At 30.8% G+C, this 21002-nt stretch overlaps 2 protein-coding genes across 2 annotated transcripts in view; one reads left to right on the top strand and one right to left on the bottom strand.

The window, feature by feature from the left end:
• The window catches only part of LOC106465114, a 19422-nt gene extending 8925 nt beyond the window's left edge, over positions 1–10497 (top strand). The window contains exons 2-4 of the mRNA XM_013925311.2: positions 4638–4820; positions 5361–5471; positions 7541–10497. Coding sequence (XP_013780765.1) covers positions 4638–4820; positions 5361–5471; positions 7541–7660 — 414 coding nt within the window. The 3' untranslated portion in view covers positions 7661–10497. The remainder of the gene's footprint in view (positions 1–4637; positions 4821–5360; positions 5472–7540) is intronic.
• A 245-nt stretch (positions 10498–10742) lies between these two features.
• LOC106465113 (probable D-lactate dehydrogenase, mitochondrial) overlaps positions 10743–21002 on the bottom strand; it is a 26946-nt gene continuing 16686 nt past the window's right edge. The window contains 5 exon segments of the mRNA XM_013925310.2: positions 10743–11494; positions 12810–13007; positions 15478–15589; positions 17049–17139; positions 19362–19489. Coding sequence (XP_013780764.1) covers positions 11350–11494; positions 12810–13007; positions 15478–15589; positions 17049–17139; positions 19362–19489 — 674 coding nt within the window. The 3' untranslated portion in view covers positions 10743–11349.

Here is a 21002-nt window from a genome sequence, read left to right as displayed (position 1 = left end):
AGAGACCAACCACCAACTCTTGAGTGGAATTGACCATCATATTATAAAGCCCCACGGCTGAAAGGCAAGCATGAAGGGATTCGAGCCACACCCCCCCCCTCCCGACCCGCAGATTATGAGTCGAGTGCCTTAACCACCAGGCCATGCCAGGCTTTTCAATACTGAAAGGCCTTCACGAAACGTAATATAACGCTTGGGCAATTTTGTTGAAAACAATTGGATGGGAATACATGAAGCTTATCGTCAGAGTTCCATGTAAAGTATATAATATTAACTATCACCAGCCTTAGTGTACCTACACATCTGTTGAGTATATATCTCCTTTTCTGGATAACCTTGCTTTTGAAATCAATTAGAAATAGACCACATGGGTGAGAAAAATATTTTATTTAGTAACTTGTTAAATCTGCTTCGCTCTATGTGTTACTTGTAAGAAGTTCGTCTGTAAACACAAAAATATTACACAGCTGACTCTTACGCTTCCAGTCTTATTTCAATTGTAAACTGTTGTTGGGAAATACTTTTCGTTTTCAAGGAAGTAAGTAGCAATCTGCTAAGCCTGACTGTGGCCTCAAAGCGGATACGACGGTCTAAACACTTCACTTGGTATATCTTTAGCTTTGAGACCACTAACAACAGTTATAAGGCACAGTTCAAGAGCCTGGCAAATAAGTGAGCTTGTTAAATGAATTTTAAATTTGGAAGACAATAACGATACTGTCATACATACGCCAGCTACAAGGAACAAACATTTCTTTGTTATATATCAACATGAAACATGAGCGATGGGATTTTAAAAAGTGTAGGCGATGTTGATGTGTGGAACTTGTGCAAACAAAAAAAAAGCCAATATGACTCGTTCTTTTTCAGAAGTTTGTGTATAGTTATTCTCATTGGAAATTGTGTTATACCATACTAACCACACTTTACAATTTCCTTGAATTTATTTACCAAATATGCAATACCTGACTCTTTAAACAAGGCTTCTTGTTTTTACCAAGTTTACAACTTTAAGGAGAGTTAAAGGCATCCCCGGTTAGGGCGCTCGATTCGTAATCTGAGGGTGGTGGGTTCGAACCCCTGCAACTGAACATGCTCTGAAACTTTGCGCGAAATTCAAACCGAACCCAAACCTTTCAGACGTGGGGGCGTTATAATATATCGGTCAATCACCCTATTTGTTGGTAAAAGTTTGTTAGTTTGTAGTTAAGCATAAAGTTATACAATGGGCTATCTCTGCTCTGCCCAGCCACCACAGGTATCGAAACTCGGTTTCTAAAGTTGTAAGTTCACAGACATACCGCTGTGCTACTGGGTCGCGATGTTGGTAAAAGAGTAGCGCAAGAGTTGGCGGTGGATGGTATTGACTAGCTGCTTTCCCTCTAGTCTATCACTGCTAAATTAGGGACGGCTAGAACAGACAGACAGACAGCCCTCGAGTATCTTTGCGCGAAATTCAAACGAAACTAAAAGCATCAAATTACAAGAGAAGATTAGGAAATTAAAGTCATACACCAACAATAATGGTATACCGGGTAACAGAGTTTGACCGTCACTCTTATAATTCATCCACAGTCCCTAAATAGGGAGCAAGATTTTTTTTTATTTGACGATAACGGGGCGAGAACCTCAGATACAAAGTCCAGGTCGTTAACCGCTAGGTCGTGGTTGGCCCTATACTTTGGGATACACAAACTTGGTGTGTGGTTTCGAAGCCCGTTGCTGTGCTGAATGCTATGTTTTTCAGGTTATTTCCTTCTATAGAAAATACTGAAGAATCGCTCTTTCGAAACGTAACGTCCTTTAACCTTACCTCATTTATTAATGTGTAAATGACTTTATTTACCGAAACCTAAACTCTTGGTCCTTCAGTGACTCTTAACTATATCATTTTACCTAGATTTCTGGTAAAGCTGTGTTCAATATGAACCTGACTACTTTCATATATATATATTTATTACACCACTGTTGATTGGTTGGTTTCTGGCCATCACGTAATTTTTCAACAAAAATTGATCGAATTATTGCAAACAGCTATAGTAAAAAAAAAATGTTTTTGCTTTCTGCCTTTAACGCTTATATAGCCATCAAAATTCAAACTGGTTCTTTCTTTAAAGGGGTTTAATATTTTCTCCAGTTTTGGTTACATATTTGCAACCGTTTCTGAGAATGTTCATTATACAAACATTACAAAATAGGTGGAACATCAATGCATCATTATCTTAAGTATTGGAGATAGTCTTCTCTATAGTCTTCAAAATAATCAGTACTTAAAATAAGAACTATTTAAAAGACATTAAATTGGACTTATTATTATTATTCCATACTGATCATCAGGACATACATGTTTAAATTTCTTAGCACTACTATTTATTTGGAAAAGGTTCTTGAGAGAGCTACGAGATTACTCCAAGGATTAAATGGTTATCTTATAGAGATATGGATTAAAGGGTATATCTTATAGAGATGTGGATTAAAGGGTTATCTTATAGATATATGGATTAAAGGGTATATCTTATAGAGATATGGATTAAAGGATTATCTTATAGAGGTGTGGATTAAAGGATTATCTTATAGAGGTGTGGATTAAAGGGTATATCTTATAGAGATGTGGATTAAAGGGTTATCTTATAGATATATGGATTAAAGGGTATATCTTATAGAGATGTGGATTAAAGGGTATATCTTATAGAGATATGGATTAAAGGGTATATCTTATAGAGATATGGATTAAAGGGTTATCATAGAGAGATATGGATTAAAGGGTTATCTTATAGATAGCTTATACAGATAGGAATTAAAGGGTTATCTTATAGAGATAGCTTATACTGATTGGGATTAAAGAGTTATCATATAGAGATAGCTTATACAAATAAGGATTAAAGGGTTATCTTATAGAGATAGCTTATACAGATAGGAATTAAAGGATTATCTTATAGAGATAGCTTATACAGATAAGGATTGAATGGTTATCTTATATAGATAGCTTATATAGATAGGGATTAAAGGGTTATGTTATAGAGATAGCTTATACGGATAGGAATTAAAGGGTTATCTTATAGAGATAGCTTATACAGATAGGAATTAAAGGGTTATCTTATAGAGATAGCTTATACAGATAGGAATTAAAGGGTTATCTTATATAGATAGCTTATACAGATAGGGATTAAAGGGTTATCTTATAGAGATAGCTTATATAGATAGGGATTAAAGGGTTATCTTATAGAGATAGCTTATATAGATAGGGATTAAAGGGTTATCTTATAGAGATAGGGATTAAAGGGTTATCTTATAGATATAGGTTAAGATCTCTTTATTTTCTCATTATAAAAGAAGTTTACAAGATTATCTAGGGGGATCAACAAATCAACAGGATAAATCTGAGTTCCTGGTTCTGTATTCACAAGTCAACAGGGTGAGAGAACTCTGAGTTCCTGGTTCTGTATTCACAAGTCAACAGGGTGAGAGAACTCTGAGTTCCTGGTTCTGTATTCACAAGTCAACAGGGTGAGAGAACACAAGTTTCAGATTTGACAAGACTGGCTATGCTCTAGTTAAGACAGTCTTATTTTTCTAACAGGCTGATTGACTTATGGAATGAGTAGCTGTCAGCAGTAATAGAGGACTTTACAAAAGTTTAAAATGAGAATAAATGATTTCCTGAAAAATAAAGGGTTTGCTTAACGTTTTCTTTTCTCAAGAGTGGGTATACAAGGACGGTCTCCAAGGACCAAATGTTCCCTCATTGTCCATGTGTACAAAGAAATGAAAGTAACCTACATGGGTTTGCTGTATGAATGTTTTTTTCAATGAATTTTATGTCCCGAAGCCCGCAATACAAATAGCCATTCTACATATTTCTGTATCAGTCTTCATGTTTCTATTCTACTATACAATATTTTAATGTTATAATATTTCATGTTTACACACACATCCTTGTGCTAATTTAAGTGTTTGCTTGTTTTTTGTCGTTAAGCATAAAAGCTAAATAATTGGCTATCGGTGCTGTGCCCACCATAAGTTTCAAACTTGACTTTTAACAGCCCAGAGAGTTACCACACTGAGCCCCTTTGGGGAAGGGGGCAATTACTTAAAAGAGTTTGTTTGTTTGTAATTAAGCACAAAGCAACACAATGGGCTATCTATGATCTGCCAACCACGGGTATCGAAACCCAAATTCTAGCACTTTAAGTCCATTTTGTGGAAAACTACATATCTTCAACAATATGTAACTCACACCAGTCTTGGATTTTAAAATAAATGCAATGGATGATAATTATAAGGTGCTTTTTGAGTGGTTTACATTTATTTTTATAATATTTGATTCACTACACATATATATATGTATAATAAGTACAATATTTTACTGTCAAATACACTGATATACACATTAACTTAGCCAAAAAGATAATAAGCTCATACACTTTTGATTTTAGACATATCTTATATATATATATTTCTATTTAGTTTGCCTTATAATTATTTTGTTGTTTTTAGGTAAATTAAAAATATTTCTTGGATTCTTTTTTTGTAATACTTCATTAATATATATATATATATAATACTCAATTTGCCCTCAACTTCAAAATTTAGTTTTTTCTTCTTAAATCACCCACATTTTCAACATCTTTATACAGGTTGTTGCCATATGTGGCCTCATCAGTGCCAGTTCTGGATACTATTGTTTCAATACTGGTGGGAAAATCCACTTCTACGAGTTTACTGCCATTTACTCCTTGATTTTTGTAATATTAGCTTTCATCTTGTTTTTTTTTCGCATTGATCAAGCAATTGGAACCAGGATTAACATTCCTTTGTCAGTAAGTACCATCCTTGTCTTCTGTCTACTTTAATTTGGTTATTTTTATAATTCAGCATCATGTTTACTAAAGTAATGAATCAGTAATAATAATAAAAAAAAATTCTATATCAGGCCAAGACCATAAATAATAGTCAAAAAAGTAATAATAATTATTATAATCACTCTAATTTTTATGGTCTAATAATTAAAAATTAGATGTTAAAGATATGTTTTTATGAGTGCTGGTTGGTTGTTTTTGGCAAGCACAAAGCTCCACAATGGGCTTTCTGAAACCTGGTTTTAGCATCATAAGCTTACAGACTTACCATAGCTACTAGGGGGCAAGATTTTATGGTATTTCAAATTCAAGCACAAGTTTTTGTATTATACTTCTTGCTTGTGATCAACTTGACAAAGAGTTTTTAAAGAAACTTTGAAATTTATTTGTCTACCACTATCAGTAGGAAAGTGTCAATATCTTGAAGTCATTAAATTCTAATATAACAGTTTTTTTTGTCATTAACTGGCAGATCGATAAAGTTTTTGTTTATTTCTACAGCTACTCATCAATGATGCTATCTTGACCATTCTTTACCTTATTGCTGCCATTTTGATGTTTGTTACAATTGGTGCTTGTAATTGGGGTGTTGGAGGAAGAGTGGCTGCAGCAGTAAGTATCATATATTCCTCTGGAAACTTAACATTTATCTTCTAAAACATACCACTACAGACATAAATAATCATGTGTCACATCAGCAGAATAACATTTCTCTTCTAAAACATACCACTAAAGACATAGATCATCATGTGTCACATCAGCAGAATAACATTTCTCTTCTAAAACATACCACTACAGACATAGATAATCATGTGTCACATCAGCAGAATAACATTTCTCTTCTAAAACATACCACTACAGACATAGATAATCATGTGTCACATCAGCAGAATAACATTTCTCTTCAAAAAGATACCACTACAGACATAAATAATCATGTGTCTCATCAGCAGAAGAACATCTCTCTTCAAAAAGATACCACTATAGACATAATAAAATCACGTGTCACATCAGCAGAATGATAATTTTTTGTAGACTTAAATTATTTTCTTTCATCACCAGAACCAGGGTTGCCAACCTTCAATTTTGCTTTTACTGACATACAGACAAACAGTGGTCCCCTTTTTTGTGTAACTGAAACCATTAAAAAAAAACATTTTTGATATTTACAGGTTTACAGACTGTTAAAATATGATTTTTCTCTTACAACCTTATCATAAAACAATGTTAGGTTTGTTTCAAACCTTCAGCATATGGATAGAAGTACAAGCTAAACATTATGATACTAACAATTCACATTCTAATGTTGACTGACCACAGAGTACGGCAACGTGTAAACTAAAGTAATTAATAACCTAGTATCATGTGTGTGTGCACGATTTAATGATGTAACATGTATATATAAACGGTCCTCAATTGTATTCGAAGAATAAAGAAAATATACCAATACTTCACATACAAGTACACATACATAGTCTAACTCTACTGGTTCTTTTATTCCAAAAATGTTTTATGTTTTAGTGTTTCCATCTTACTTTCATATGTATTTTACTTCATTAAAAAAAGGCGTACTTATACAGAACATGTACAAGAAACAAATTATGCAAATAATCCAAGAACAGATATACACTCTAGACTTTAAATGATCCAAGAACAGATACACTCTAGACTTTAAATGATCCAAGAACAGATACACTCAAGACTTTAAATGATCCAAGAACAGATATATACACTCTAGACTTTAAATGATCCAAGAACAGATATACACTCTAGACTTTAAATGATCCAAGAACAGATACACTCTAGACTTTAAATGATCCAAGAACAGATACACTCAAGACTTTAAATAATCCAAGAACAGATACACTCAAGACTTTAAATAATCCAAGAACAGATACACTCAAGACTTTAAATAATCCAAGAACGGATACACTCAAGACTTTAAATAATCCAAGAACGGATACACTCAAGACTTTAAATGATCTACGAACAGATACACTCAAGACTTTAAATAATCCAAGAACAGATACACTCTAGACTTTAAATAATCCAAGAACGGATACACTCTAGACTTTAAATAATCCAAGAACGGATACACTCAAGACTATCATAATAAAGCTCCTCCTGTTTGACTTTCATAAAATACATTTACCTATTTTAGTTTTTTGGTATTTGAAGCTATTTCAGTAATAAATCACATCTTCCCCTAAGGAGAAAACTATTATAATACAGGCACATGAAAAGATTTTTATTAAAAATAAGGCAGAAAAATCCTAAAAAGTATGAGATCTACTTATGTGTTCTTATTACATAGGTTGACTGGATCTGCTGATAATGTACTGTGATTTCTGAATCACTTTTCATATTAATAGGAGAATATTGCTTTAATTTTCAGTGTCTTAATTTCAAGATGTAACAAACATAAAACATTTGTGATATCAATTTATTGGCTCACGAGTTATAAGACGACACATACACAGAGTTTTGTCAAATACTGGTTTAAAGTAAATATTATATTGTTTCATCACTGAAAAAAAAAGAGGAACTTACCATTTTGAAATTCTAAAACCTTCTGTAAGTGGTTAAAGTACCGGAGCTTCGAATACTCGTTACTGATGTTTATGTTCTCACGTTTTTCAAGAACCGAGCCAGATGTAACCTCCCAGTTTTTTGTTTTCCAGATTTTTGGAGTCTTGGGATTTCTTACACATGGGTATCATGCATTCTTAGACTATGGGTGGGTCAGAGGACGTACAAGCAGCCAGCCTCAACCTACGGGAAACAAAGGAGACCCTGCTTAAAAGATAGCAGAAGATTGAATCATAGCTACTGTAATGGTTAAAGGTGAAACTTATTTTGTCAAATTTTTATCTACTCAGTTGCATATTTTCAAAAGCAACTTCTGTTCATTTTAAAAGAGAATAAAACTTTATTAATTAAAACAAAAATATATAGAAGTTTATTTAAGGTAAATGTTTAGTCCCATTGGGTTAGTGTTTAAAAACCACTTTGGGTAATAAGTATAAAAATTATTGTTGGTCTCTTAAAGTAAAGATTATGGAAATTCCACAGTTTTAAACATAACTGTACAACCTAAACTAGTACCTGAACACAATCAGAGACTTTCAATTTCTCATTTCCACATCTGTTCTCTCAGTAAATTATAACATTTCTCACTGCATATAAAAAAAAACATGGATTTATCTCACAGACACTGGTTACATCTCAGAACATCCAAAAGAACAACTGAAGGTTTCTAAATCGATGCCTTTGTTCACTTTCTTCAAACATTGCGTGGATGATGAAAAAAAAATGGCAATTTGTTGTAATGTTATGCTTCAGTCAAAGAACGTAAAACAGTATTTTCTACATGAATAATACTAAGATAAGGATGTAACAATTATTATAAGTTTTGTAATTTAAAAAAAATGTTTTTATTGAATAAGGAATTCAGAAATCGAAACACTGTAGTATAAAGAAATTAAATCAGAACATTCATTTTTCAATATTGTGAGATCATATAAAGCAATACTAAAGCTCATTATTTATAAAGCTCATTTATTCATAAGAACTTATGAATAAATAAAATATGTAAGAATATGTCAACCACATATTCTGTGTCCATAAGGCTTTTCGCCCAATTCCAGAATTGTATCACTCAAATGACATCTAAAATTATTCTTGATATCATTACAGGTTCTTACCTATATACAAAAATAAAATGAATATATAACACAGCCCCCATAATACTGTATAATGTGTGCATCTTCATTTTTTTGTCGTTCATGTTTTTGATTTGTAATTGTGGCAGAAACTGCTCGACAAAAACTGGCTCAAGTGCCAGATTGGCAAACTTTTATGTGATAAAAACATGTTATATTTCTTTTGGTAATTATCAATAACTTCTGAAGCAAGCAATTTAACATATCAGTCTAACTAACATTATGAATATTGTCATAAAACAAAATTCGTAGCATTCGGAATGATTCAACAGTTGGTACCATGTTTATTTTGGGTATAATCCCATTAGTATGTGACAGGGATAAAAGATTTAAGTTCATGTACTAATCATACACTAAGTTAACAATACAGGACAATCTGGAGAAGTATATAAAAAATTAAATAATGATATAAACACACACATTAATCATTTTGACAAATACTTTTGATAAAATTATATTTATTTATTTCACTGCCATTGGAACACAAGGATCCCCCTCCAGAGCACTGCCATGTCAGTTGGGATTTTTATATCGCACACGAAGAAAGGACATTCCCCTTCAAACTTCCCAAAGTTTATCAGTTTCAAGTTTCTGATAAATAATTAAATATAAAAACACCCATCTTTATATTCTTTTCACTGTGTATCTAAAAATATACCCGACACTGAGAGTGTTTATAAATGTGGCAGTGAAATAGAGTTAAAGAAAGAATGGCACAGAAGACTCATAAACACCGGTAGTTTGCTTCATGTATTTTCTGTAATTTTGCCATCTATAGAAAAGTGCAACACTAGTGTAACTAATATAGATAAGCTTAACATCCAAGATAAATGAATACAAACATTAAAGTTTAGCTCTAGAGCCACTAACAGGTTGGTAGAGATAATATGGTAAAAAATTAATATATTTTGTTTCAGGCTTACTGTGATGAATAAATGTATATTATAAAGTTCAGTGATTAGGCATTACTTAATCACACACATAAAAATATTAATTTTCCATTAATAATTGTTCACTTACAGCATTTATTAACTTTTTGACATTTTGTGAGGTATTACAAAGTAAAGTATGAAGTAGAATAAAGTAGATTCATATTTTGCTACTTTATATTCTACTATGTCATTTAACAGAGATTCATGTGATGGTTAATAACTTTAAATTTAAAAAAGTTTGTAACGAAAAATGGTAATTTTTATATAACCCTCAAATCGACTTTCAACGATTTTCAGAATTTATTCTATAACAGTTTCAAATGGCAGAGCCTTCTCACACTCTACATTTTCTCATTAAAAAAAATTGGTAGTAAAGTGAATATCAGATACCTTATATAACTTTCTCACATTTTAATATCCATTTTCTCACTACCACTTTGGTGTGCCAAAAATACTTCTTTCCAGCTGATTCAAACATCTGTTTGATCATTAAAAAATTTGGAGAAATTTCATAGTTCGAGGGCCCTGCCAAACTTTCTGTCATACATGTGACATCACCATCAGCTTAAAGAACTCATACTCAAAACCTTATTTCCATTTCTGAACACCCTGGCAGGACTGTTAGTAGTTAGAGCTCTGGTTTTTCACTAAACAGGCACTTTTTTAACCAGTTGAATTAAAATAAAATTGATATTTTAAGCAAGTGTTACAGCATTATTAGTTATAACCACCATTAATAGTACTTTTTGTTTTCTTTGTTCTACATTTTTACTTTTTTTGTGAAAAAATAAATCACCCTTTAAAGGTTTAGGTTTTGTAGGTTTTCTCCAATTGTTTCTTGTTGATCCAAGGTGCTAACGTATTCCAAATGTATTTTTAACTGTGAAATGTTTACAATGACCTCATAGGTGAAGAAGACAAAAAAACTGTTGAAAATATATTTTTGTCAAATTTAATCATGCTATCTGTATTTCTATGGACTATGAAGAATCACTATGTTGTTTGTATCTCTTTTTTCTGTTTTCTTGGAGTAACAACGAAATTAAGTTTTAAATTTTACTTCAGATTTAAAGTTAACAAAAAATTAACATTTACTATTAACTTACAGGCAGTTTACTAGATCGGTTAAACAGAAAGCAGCTTGTTTGAAAAGTTACGATAAAAACTTTAAATGTGATCTTTAATGCATGAATATTCCTTCACTCAGGTAACTCCGTAAAACAAATGTTTTTTAATTATTAAAACTAACAATGTAAGTTATCTCAGATCCTCTATTTCATTTTATAGTTATTCGTTTAAATGTTGAAGATGTTAAAAACACTAACATAACAGCCAAATTTGTTTATTGTATAATTTCTTAAAAATTTGTTATCAAATGACTTTCAAATGTTTCATTTGTACAAATTATGTTAATGATGTTAAAATTTGTTTTCATTTTAAACTTCTGTCTTAAAATTATGTAGACTACTCTTTTAAAACTGTATTAAAACACTAAGTAAGAAATTACTTTAAATTATACATACTATTAAATATAGTATATGCTCAGGCAGTAAGAAACTGGGACAAAAAATGAATTTATAAAATGAAAGAGTTTATATAAAATATTTTGTTTTGGATGATACATATATTGCTCTCCTAACAAAAAGTCTCCTTGATAAAAATTGTTTTTTAAGTATATCAATGTTTTTTTTGTAATTCTAACCTGTAATAAAAATATATATATATGTAATAACAACTGTGTGGACAATAAAAAATATACAATAAATGTAAGTGTAAAGCTTCTTAAGCTAAACTTGTTCAGGTTAAGTAACACTTAAATAATTTGAAAATCAAAATCTATGTTCTAAAGTCAGTGGTTAAATTGGGATTTTGAACGAGGTGGAACTTCCTTTTGCGATCCACTTTGACATTCTCATTACATCCTTTAATCCTCATCAGGCAGGACTGAGAATTTGCCCCGATATGACCCCTGTCTAAAATTCTGAAAAATAATACCAAAAGGAAAATTATCATGGATATATATCAAGTTTAATACCATTGATGTGTTCATTTTGGTTTCTTTCTTGATCACAATGTCATTCTACTCAAAACCTGTTTTACCTTAACAACATGTTAATATGTTACCAGTCTGTTATCGAGTAGTATCCTTCCAAAACTTATTTTAAATCTAGATTCTCAATTTGTAAACAATAATATTCGAGTAGTAGTTTTTGGATTTTATACGGACAAGTTAAATGCAGATTTTTTTTTTGATCTACTGGTTTTCAACATTTGAAAAACACATTTTTTTTCAATTTAAACAACTATAAGAACAGAAGACTAAGTCTGTAAAAAAACTCAGATATTTAAAAAATAATACATAGCAACAATATCTGTAATCACTGGAGGGTGTCAAGGTCAAAGGTTAATACATTAGGGAAATAATATTAGGTATTCAGAGGGTGATTTCATTCATACAACATTCTATGTTGTAGAGTTAATTTTTCAAGGCCACATTTTATTTTTCTGTATTAAGTTATCCTTGTGATTTGTATCCTTTAAAGATAGATTAAAAAAACTTATTGCATGTCAAAGTTACTGAGGGTGTAACTGCCCCCCCCCCAATAATGTCTGACATTGCTTATAATATCATATTAAGAGGTAACCCCAATACATTTATTGATAAAATACCTTAGAAATAAAACTGATACAGAAAGTTGGAGTCATCACAGAAACACTATAAAATAGAGAAAAACAAAATTCCAAAAAACTATACTCTTTAGTTATTAGCTTTCTAGAGTGCCCACGGTTATTAACCATGAGGTCTTAATTACTTTCCTTTTTTTATTTCAAACATTTCCAGTTAAAATGATATTCAATTATATGTTAAACATAAGATAAAGATTCCTATTTTAAACAGTTTTCATGGTTCTCTCTTGTCTTGAAGGTTTGTTTTTCGGAGTATCTTTTCAATATAAGGGAGAGAAGTTTCCTAAGAACCTTGGAGTTTTTAATTTTTTATAAAAGTTTTGCCTCTCCGATGCTATACTCAGTTGTTAAGATATACCATTATTATCTTAATTGCACTTTATGCAAACTGAAGTTAAACAGTCATTAGTGAATTGTTTCTGTTCGCATAATCAACATCTGTTGTGGTAAAGTAAACAAATATGCAAACGTTCGACATAAAACATACCAAGAATTTTATTTAAGAGCATTAGGAATAATGTATGCTATATATATTTAACTGCCCTTGCCCCACTTTTTAAAAACAAATCTAGAGAGTTCAATTTGGCAATTTTCAATTAAATGTTTACTTATTTTGGATTTTATGATGCATGCCTGGCAGTAAAACAACCTTTCCAGGATTAAGAATATTTAGTGGATCTAAAGCTTTTTTAATTTGCTGCATAGTCCAGATAACATCGGGCCCAAATTCCTTCTCTAGAAATTCTGTTCGGACCATTCCAATTCCATGTTCTCCTGTACAGGTTCCACCAGCATCCAAGGCTCTCCTGCAAGCATTAAAACTGTTACAACTCTTCAAGAAATATCCAAAAACAATTAATATTCACACATTTTTTATATTTTTTTATTTTATGTATAGACCATAAATAGATTTTCTTGTTCCTCTATATGAGTTATCCATTTCTTTAATACTGGGTTAATATTTTTACTTTTATTACTAAAAGTTGATCTTATTTCATTTGGAATGTTATTATAACATTTAGGTGCTTGATATAAACAACTTGTTTTTAAAGATTTCTTTATTTATTTTAGAATGTTTTAAGATCCCTTGTTCCTCAGTTCTTGTTTGAAATATTGATTTTATTTTTTGCTGGTTTTGAACACCTTTAGTGAATCTATTTATTGTTTGGTAGATATATAATTTAGTATATTTAAATTTTGAAAATGTTATTTAGTATGATTATATTGTGGTAATAATATTTTTTGTAACTGTATTAAAACTCAAATTTGTTAGATAGGTATCTCCTCAACAGATGATACCATGTTGTAGATTTGAATCAAACCAAATTTAAAAAACAGACAAATGTTTTAATTAGTAAAACCTTATTGCTGATATCTTAAATTTTTTCATATTAATTTAATATATTCTTTCAAATTTAATCTATAGCCTAATATTACTCCAAAATACTTAATACTTTCTGATTTTTGTAGGATTTAATTAATATTTATATTATTCTTGACAGATAAATATTTACAAATACAGTTCTCATAAGTTATCAATTCACTTAGAATTTTTTCATTTATAGAAAATTCCATATATATATATATACTGTTTTCTTTACATTTGAACACAATGAATTATTATTAAACCATTTCCTTATGCAATTTAAATCATTATTTATTTTTGATTACCTCATTACGAGACTTTTCATTATAGATTAACACTGAGTCATCTGTAAAAACATATTTTCCATTAAACTTAATTTCACAGAAATAATTTAAATATAATAAATATTAAATACAACAACAATAGACTCAATACTGATCCTTGGGGTGCTCCAGAATTAAGTTCATTATTATAACACTGATTATTTTAACTACTTGTTTTCTTTTTAATATAAATGATTTAAACCAACTTAAAAATTTACCACACGACAATTACATTCTTTATGAGATGAAGGCAAAACAATAAGTGTGAAGTACTTTAAAAGATTTGACAGAGATTAAAAATTGAGAATATACATGTATTGGGCCAAAGGGCACTGACAGGCATAATTAGCTTATTGTATATAAAAGTTTTTGTGAATAATGTGGCCCACTCTTTTTTGTAAATTATTTAATAAGAATATCAGACATTAATAAATAACGAGAGAAACCGGAACCTCTAAAAGTTATCTACAAGTTAGTAAAAAGAGTGGTTAATGTAGCTATCTTTAGAGGACATGGAAGTGTTACGTCTCCGTTTGTTAATTAACTTTCCGTAACTTCGTTCCGACAAAACTTTAGCAACACAAGTTCTTTACTTAATAAAACTGGTTTATTCTTTCCGAATACAACTTTACGATACACTTATTTTCAACAATCGCGCTAAAACAAACGCTATATCAACGAACGTCAATAATACTTCTGACTGCAGTTCAATTACTCACTATCTACTCACACATTACCTTACATTCCCCTCTTTTATATACCAGCCTACCCTATCTAGTAAATACTAGAGCATTCGCCAAGATACGGGATAGTTCTAGAAACTAGAGGGCGTGAGAATAGTCACGTCATCTCGATGACGCAACAGAAGATTAACTCACCTAATTAAGTGTAAAATTAAACAGTGGTTAAATTATTTAAAATGCATAACTCCAGATTGGTCAAAGCATGCTATGTTTTGTTAAACATTTAACTGAGCTGTAAAAATTAAGAATATGTTTTTCACATCTGATTTTGGAGCTGTATGGATAATGTAAGATGTAAGTAAAGATTTTTTTTTTAACCATTACATATAATTTTAAAGTGGAATAATGGTTCCAACAGAATTAAAAAACTTGTGATGTTTACGGAAAAACAAGATCTTGAACCTGTAAAATATTTACTACTTGATATCTTCAAAAGATTTATATTTATATTAAATTTAAAATCAGTTATCATAATCTCCAAAGAGAAATTAGCAGACACATAGACATAGACAGATTGGCCACAAAAATTTTCTTCTTATCATCTTGCTATTAATATTTTTGTTAGTTTCATACAAATTGAGTACCTTGCATTACTAATTTGTCTACAGTTTGATAAATTTCTTAATGAAACTATTCTAGTTAATTAGCTAAAGTCAAATAATTTATTAAATCAATAACAGCACACAATAAGTTTTATTAAAACACACTAATTTTCTAAAAACGATAAGATAAAATTAACAAAGAGTTGTATAAAACCCTTATAGATGAGACGAGGTTAAGGCCTAGATCGTTTGAAGAATAAAGTTAAAAACTTAAAACAAAAATTCATACTTGGTACACTTACATAGTGATCTTGTTTTTCAAATTGATAACCTGCTCAAGAGCTGAATCATCAAATGGAGGGTAAAGCACTAAACAGTGAAAGTTGCCATCTCCGACATGGCCCAGTACTATGCCTATAGGAAAGGAAATGTAGAAGAAAGTTGTTTTTTTTTACATACTACCTAGAAAGTATCGGACAAAAGTACAGCTTTATAATTATTATTGTACATATCCCCTCTCATAAGTAACATATGGAAGTTTTACAATGCTAAGAAATAACAACTGTACTGTCACATTTAAGCTAAGATTTTATTTTTACATAGACTAGTCTTTGAGAAACTTCTGGTTGTTAAAATTAATCTCAAGTAACTAAAAACTATTTCATTTATTTTAGTGAATTTAATTTTGTGGCCTAATACTTTCATAAGCGATGTCCACTCCATGATATTATCCATGACATAGACTCCACAAGATCAGAAAAATTTGTATTTCTTTATCGTATCTCACTCAGTGAGGTGCATGAACTGCAACCATTTCACAAATGTCAGCAGAAGATTACAGTGGCATATCCAGTGGTCAAAAAGATAAAAGATATGACAAGGAATGCTAAAGACAAAATAGAATTAACAGATAAGACAGGTATATACAAGATAGAATGTGAATGTGGTAGTGTTTATATTGGTCAAACAAAAGGAAATTTAAAATATAGATTGTAAGAACACAAAAGTTACATAAGAAATAATAAAATAAAAATTTCAGCTATAGCCAAACATGTAAAAAACTACCCAACATACAGTGTTATGGGAAAAAAACTTTAGTTTTAGCTCAGCCTCGAAGTTTTATATCATTAAATCTTAGAGAAACAATAGAAATAACGAAATATAAAAAACAAAACCAAGTATTAAACAGAGATGAAGGACCAGCAATTCAATACATTGATATATGGCGAGATACATTATAATTTTTTTTTGAATTACACTAAGGAAATATGCAAATAACAATGAAGTAATGCGACAAGGGGAAAGTATACAATAATCTTATAAGTTACTCCCGAGGATGACATAGATCACGTGTACGTGTAGAGTGATATTTGTATTTTAAAGTAGAAGTCGTACGGCTTCAATAAAGTTTTTATTGTGTAAATATAAAACATTGTTTATAATTACTTATCATAATTTTATAAAAATTAAGCACAAGTGCCGATAGTGCATACTACTGGTGATGTTTCCATCTTTAAAGGAGCATGTGAAAAAATACTAAAAATATCACTTTAGAGTAAAAAACTGATGTGAAGTCTTCAGCACGGTTGAAGTTGAATTATATATCTGAAGAATATAAAACTTATAATGAAAACCATACAACTTAAGTGTTAATTTAACTACGTGGTTTTTTAACAACTGAAAAACAAAATTACTTTCAACCATTTAGTACTGTAATATTGGGAAGAAAAAAAACACAAAATGTTAATAACGGACACTAGAAGAGTTGATGTAACTAAAATTAACAGAAGGATTAGACTTTTCAAGATGGGATTCCACTAGGTTTTATTAACAAATATACACATAAATTTGACACAATGTAGTTAATTCATACCTGTAAACCCCGACTTTTCAATATCGTGCTTACTCTGAACAACTACTTCTGAGAGCTTTGAAATTGGAACACATGCATCAGTAACAATGACCTAACAAAACAAGATTCAGAAGGCTACATTAGAATTATCTTCATAGACGTATTCCAAATGTTTATCATTGTCTCTGGGTGACACTAGTGATAAGAAAAAGAAATCTAAAGTTTCACTGCACAAGTGACTGGCCAAAATCTAAAGTTTTACTGTACAAATGACTGGCCAAAATCTAAAGTTTTACTGTACAAGTGACTAGCCAAAATCTAAAGTTTTACTGTACATGTGACTAGCCAAAATCTAAAGTTTTACTGTACAAGTGACTGGCCAAAATCTAAAGTTTTACTGTACAAGTGACTGGCCAAAATCTAAAGCTTTACTGTACAAGTGACTGGCCAAAACCTAAAGTTTTACTGTACAAGTGACTGGCCAAAATCTAAAGTTTTACTGTACAAGTTCTGGCCAAAACCTAAAGTTTGACTGTACAAGTTCTGGCCAAAATCTAAAGTTTGACTGTACAAGTGGCTGGCCATTTTATATTACTATCTTTTCCTACATCTTTTTAGATCTGAAAATTTTTTCTTACAATTTAATAAATTGATCCAAAATTAGATACTTGTTAAGGAAAATAACAACATGAATGTGCAAAACATAAATCTATGATCAAACATGTTTCAACAATACTCTTTGGAATTAATAAATATTTTTTGCAATTAAAAGTGGCTCGAAGGCATAATAAGACTGTTCTCTTTTCAATAACTTTGAGAAGGTATGAATAATGTATTAATAATAAAATTTCTTAAAAAAGAATCCGATGGACATAACAGGCCTAACACATGCCAGAAACTTAAAAAACATTAAAGAATTTTCACAAAAAAACTACTACACAAGAGCTATCTGTGTATAGCTATCCTAAATTTTAAACTGATACACTAGGATCAAGGCAGTTACTCATCAGTTCCTATTGTCTACACTTGTCTGGAAGAATTCTGGGATATGACCATAACTTATGGTTCACCCACGGCCCCGAAGTGCGAAGTGTTTTTGCAGTAACAGGACACAAATTATAAGCCCTCAAATTCCATAACATAATCTTTTAAAGTTTTTTGACACCTGAAATTAACTACAAAACATCATCGTATCAATTTGAAAACATTTAACAAGCCACAAAACTGTCTCCTACTTCTAAGTATACTATACATACACGATACTAGCATCTGCTCTCACAATTGGTGCTAAGGTTTCTTCTAAACAAAAACTCAAGAATATTTCTGATCACTAGTTAGTCTAATACTTGAGAAAATATTATCACTACTGATTGAAGATAAAGATTAAAAACATATCTCTTAAAAATGTTCAAGCTACTTTTACTTAAAATGAAAAAACAAACTGTTTTGTCACTGTTAAATGCTTTTCTAATTAGATATTAAGCTTTCAAAGATACTGGTCAGTGAATTAAGATATTTTCTCCTAGAAAGACTTAGACTTAATAAAAAGTCTTTGTAATGTTTCTCAACCACCGGTCTGACAAACAAAACAAAAAACTTAAGAGAATATTCCCATGTAAATCATTTTAACAGTTCAGAAAAGTTCAGGGGGGCAGCAAGATTGTCCCATATTTAAAAGATTGAGAAACACTGGTCTGGAGAATAAAAAGGAAATTACTTCACTGGAATTGCTTTAAAAGAAATATTTACCTATAAAAATTTAGTATAATTTAAAGTTAATCATTAGTTGAAAGTAAAAAAGTCAAACCAAACATATAAAAAAAAAGTTAAACAAAAATGTAAAATATTACTGAAAAAGCATCAAGTTATGAACAAACACGTACACTGTAACTAAAGAAAACTAAAACACAAAGTGTTCCACACTGCAAAGACCCTAATATTCATGCCCTAATGTACATCAAACCATATGTTGAACCATTCTGCACAATCTATCACTATATCGTTTATTTTTAACAACAACAAATGCACAACTGTTTTAAATGTAAAAAGTATTATGAAATTGGAAGTTTAACTTGTTATCAGCCAGCCCCTTACAAGTATTAATAACTGATGAACAACTTTAGGGCTAGAAGATATAAATAAATTATTGATTTTATCACTGAATTTAAATTAATAAAGAATAAATATATATTATCGAACACTTTTATTCATAAACATTTTTAACAGAAAGAAAGAAGTTAGGAACCATTTTAATTTTTCTTTATTTCTTGTGATAATTTTTTTTTTTTTATGTATAGTTCAAACAGTATTACATTTGTCAAAAGAAAACCATACCTTGTAGCCAGGATTGAGTGCTAGACCAGCATAGTAGATCTGATGCCTTGCTTTCCACAGTTTATTTCTTGTTTCAGTATCTGAAGCCCACTGGAAATCTGAACCATTATTGCTTTTTGATATTTCTTCTGTAAATAGACATTCCTAATTTAGCAGTGGTAGACTAAAGAAAAGGCAGCTAGTCAACACCACCCACAACCAATTCTTGAGCTACTCTTTTACTGATGACTAGTGAGATGGACTGTCACATTATAATACCCCCACGACTGGAAGGGTGAGCATATTTGGTGATGGGAATTTGAACCCACAACCCATAGATAGCAAGTCAAGTGTCCCAACCACCAAGTCATCTCAGGTCTCAAACAGATGGCTTAAACAAAAAGTACATTCATAAAATAATATCTTAATGGTTAGATTTCAAATATTACACCAACTAAAATTAAGTCATCATCAGTTTTTTTAAAAGTACACAGATATCAAAGAATTCAAATTCGATGACAAAGGAACCCACTTTGAGACTAATAATGCTTGGATACGGCTAGAATGGGTAATGAAGAAAAACTTTAATATAACATTAACATGACAGCAAATGTACGTTTCAACAAGGTTTTGCTGTCATCAGGTACATCATCGTGATGACAAAACGTTCTAAATTTGCTGTTATGTTAAACTTATATTAAAGAGTTTCTTCATTACCCATTCAAGCCATCTCCAAGCATTATTAGATATTTGAAACGTTTTTTTGGTGTACAAAACTTGAAGATAGCTTTTATATGCGGAAACATCTGTTAGCTGAGTTCTTGCACAGATTTTGAAATATAACGTTGATAAACAGAAACAATGGCACATGTAGATCTTGAAAGTCGATAGAATTAAACAACATGTACTCACATCCATAAGAAATAAGAGTGTGAAAGAAAAGAATTTATCATGTCGCTCCTGTAAAACAAAAGTTCTACCACCAAAATGTGAATCAGCGATTAGCCAGCATTTACTAGTGAACCCGACTTGTGCTGACAACTACATGGTTAGCAGGTTGAAAATTATTGCAAATGGTCTGTCAACCTTTCATCTCTTTATTTTGAAAGCCATCCTTATTAAAACACATAAACCTGTTCTTTGCTGCCAAAAATAATTCCTATACAATCTACACATCCTTCAGTAGGTCTGTGACTTTTCCTGATTGGCTTAACGCTATGCCAATCAGTGATTTCCTTACTGGCCTACGTTGATCTGACTCATTTTATAAGCTGTACTATTTCTTATAGATCATTTTCCAGATGCTTTTTGCTATGATTAGTGTCTGGCAAAAAGCTTCAGTTGATATTTCTTTGGCAAAATCTTTTTTTGTCTAAGCTTTTCACTATTTACTGTGGTTATCTTCAATCAGTCTTGAAATAGTTCAGCAACATGTTAAAGTTCGAGAAGTTGGATAGTTGACTGATTACTGTTCATATAAGGTTATGTGTTTAATACAACATGATTCTCTAACTCCTACAATGCCAGTCTTTTGTTTTAAGGAAATGAGCTGAAAAAAGTTAGATTATTTTTTCACTTTTTGGTAGCCTATATTTATATATTAATTAAACAAAAGTTTGTAGCCTATTCTTGTATATTAATTGAACAAAAGTTGGTAGCCTA

The sequence above is a fragment of the Limulus polyphemus genome, unplaced genomic scaffold, assembly GCF_000517525.1.
Source record: "Limulus polyphemus unplaced genomic scaffold, Limulus_polyphemus-2.1.2 Scaffold1841, whole genome shotgun sequence".
NCBI classification, from domain to species: Eukaryota; Metazoa; Arthropoda; class Merostomata; order Xiphosura; family Limulidae; genus Limulus; species Limulus polyphemus.
The sequence above is the reverse complement of the archived record's forward strand: the minus strand, read 5'-3'. Positions and strand labels throughout refer to the sequence as shown.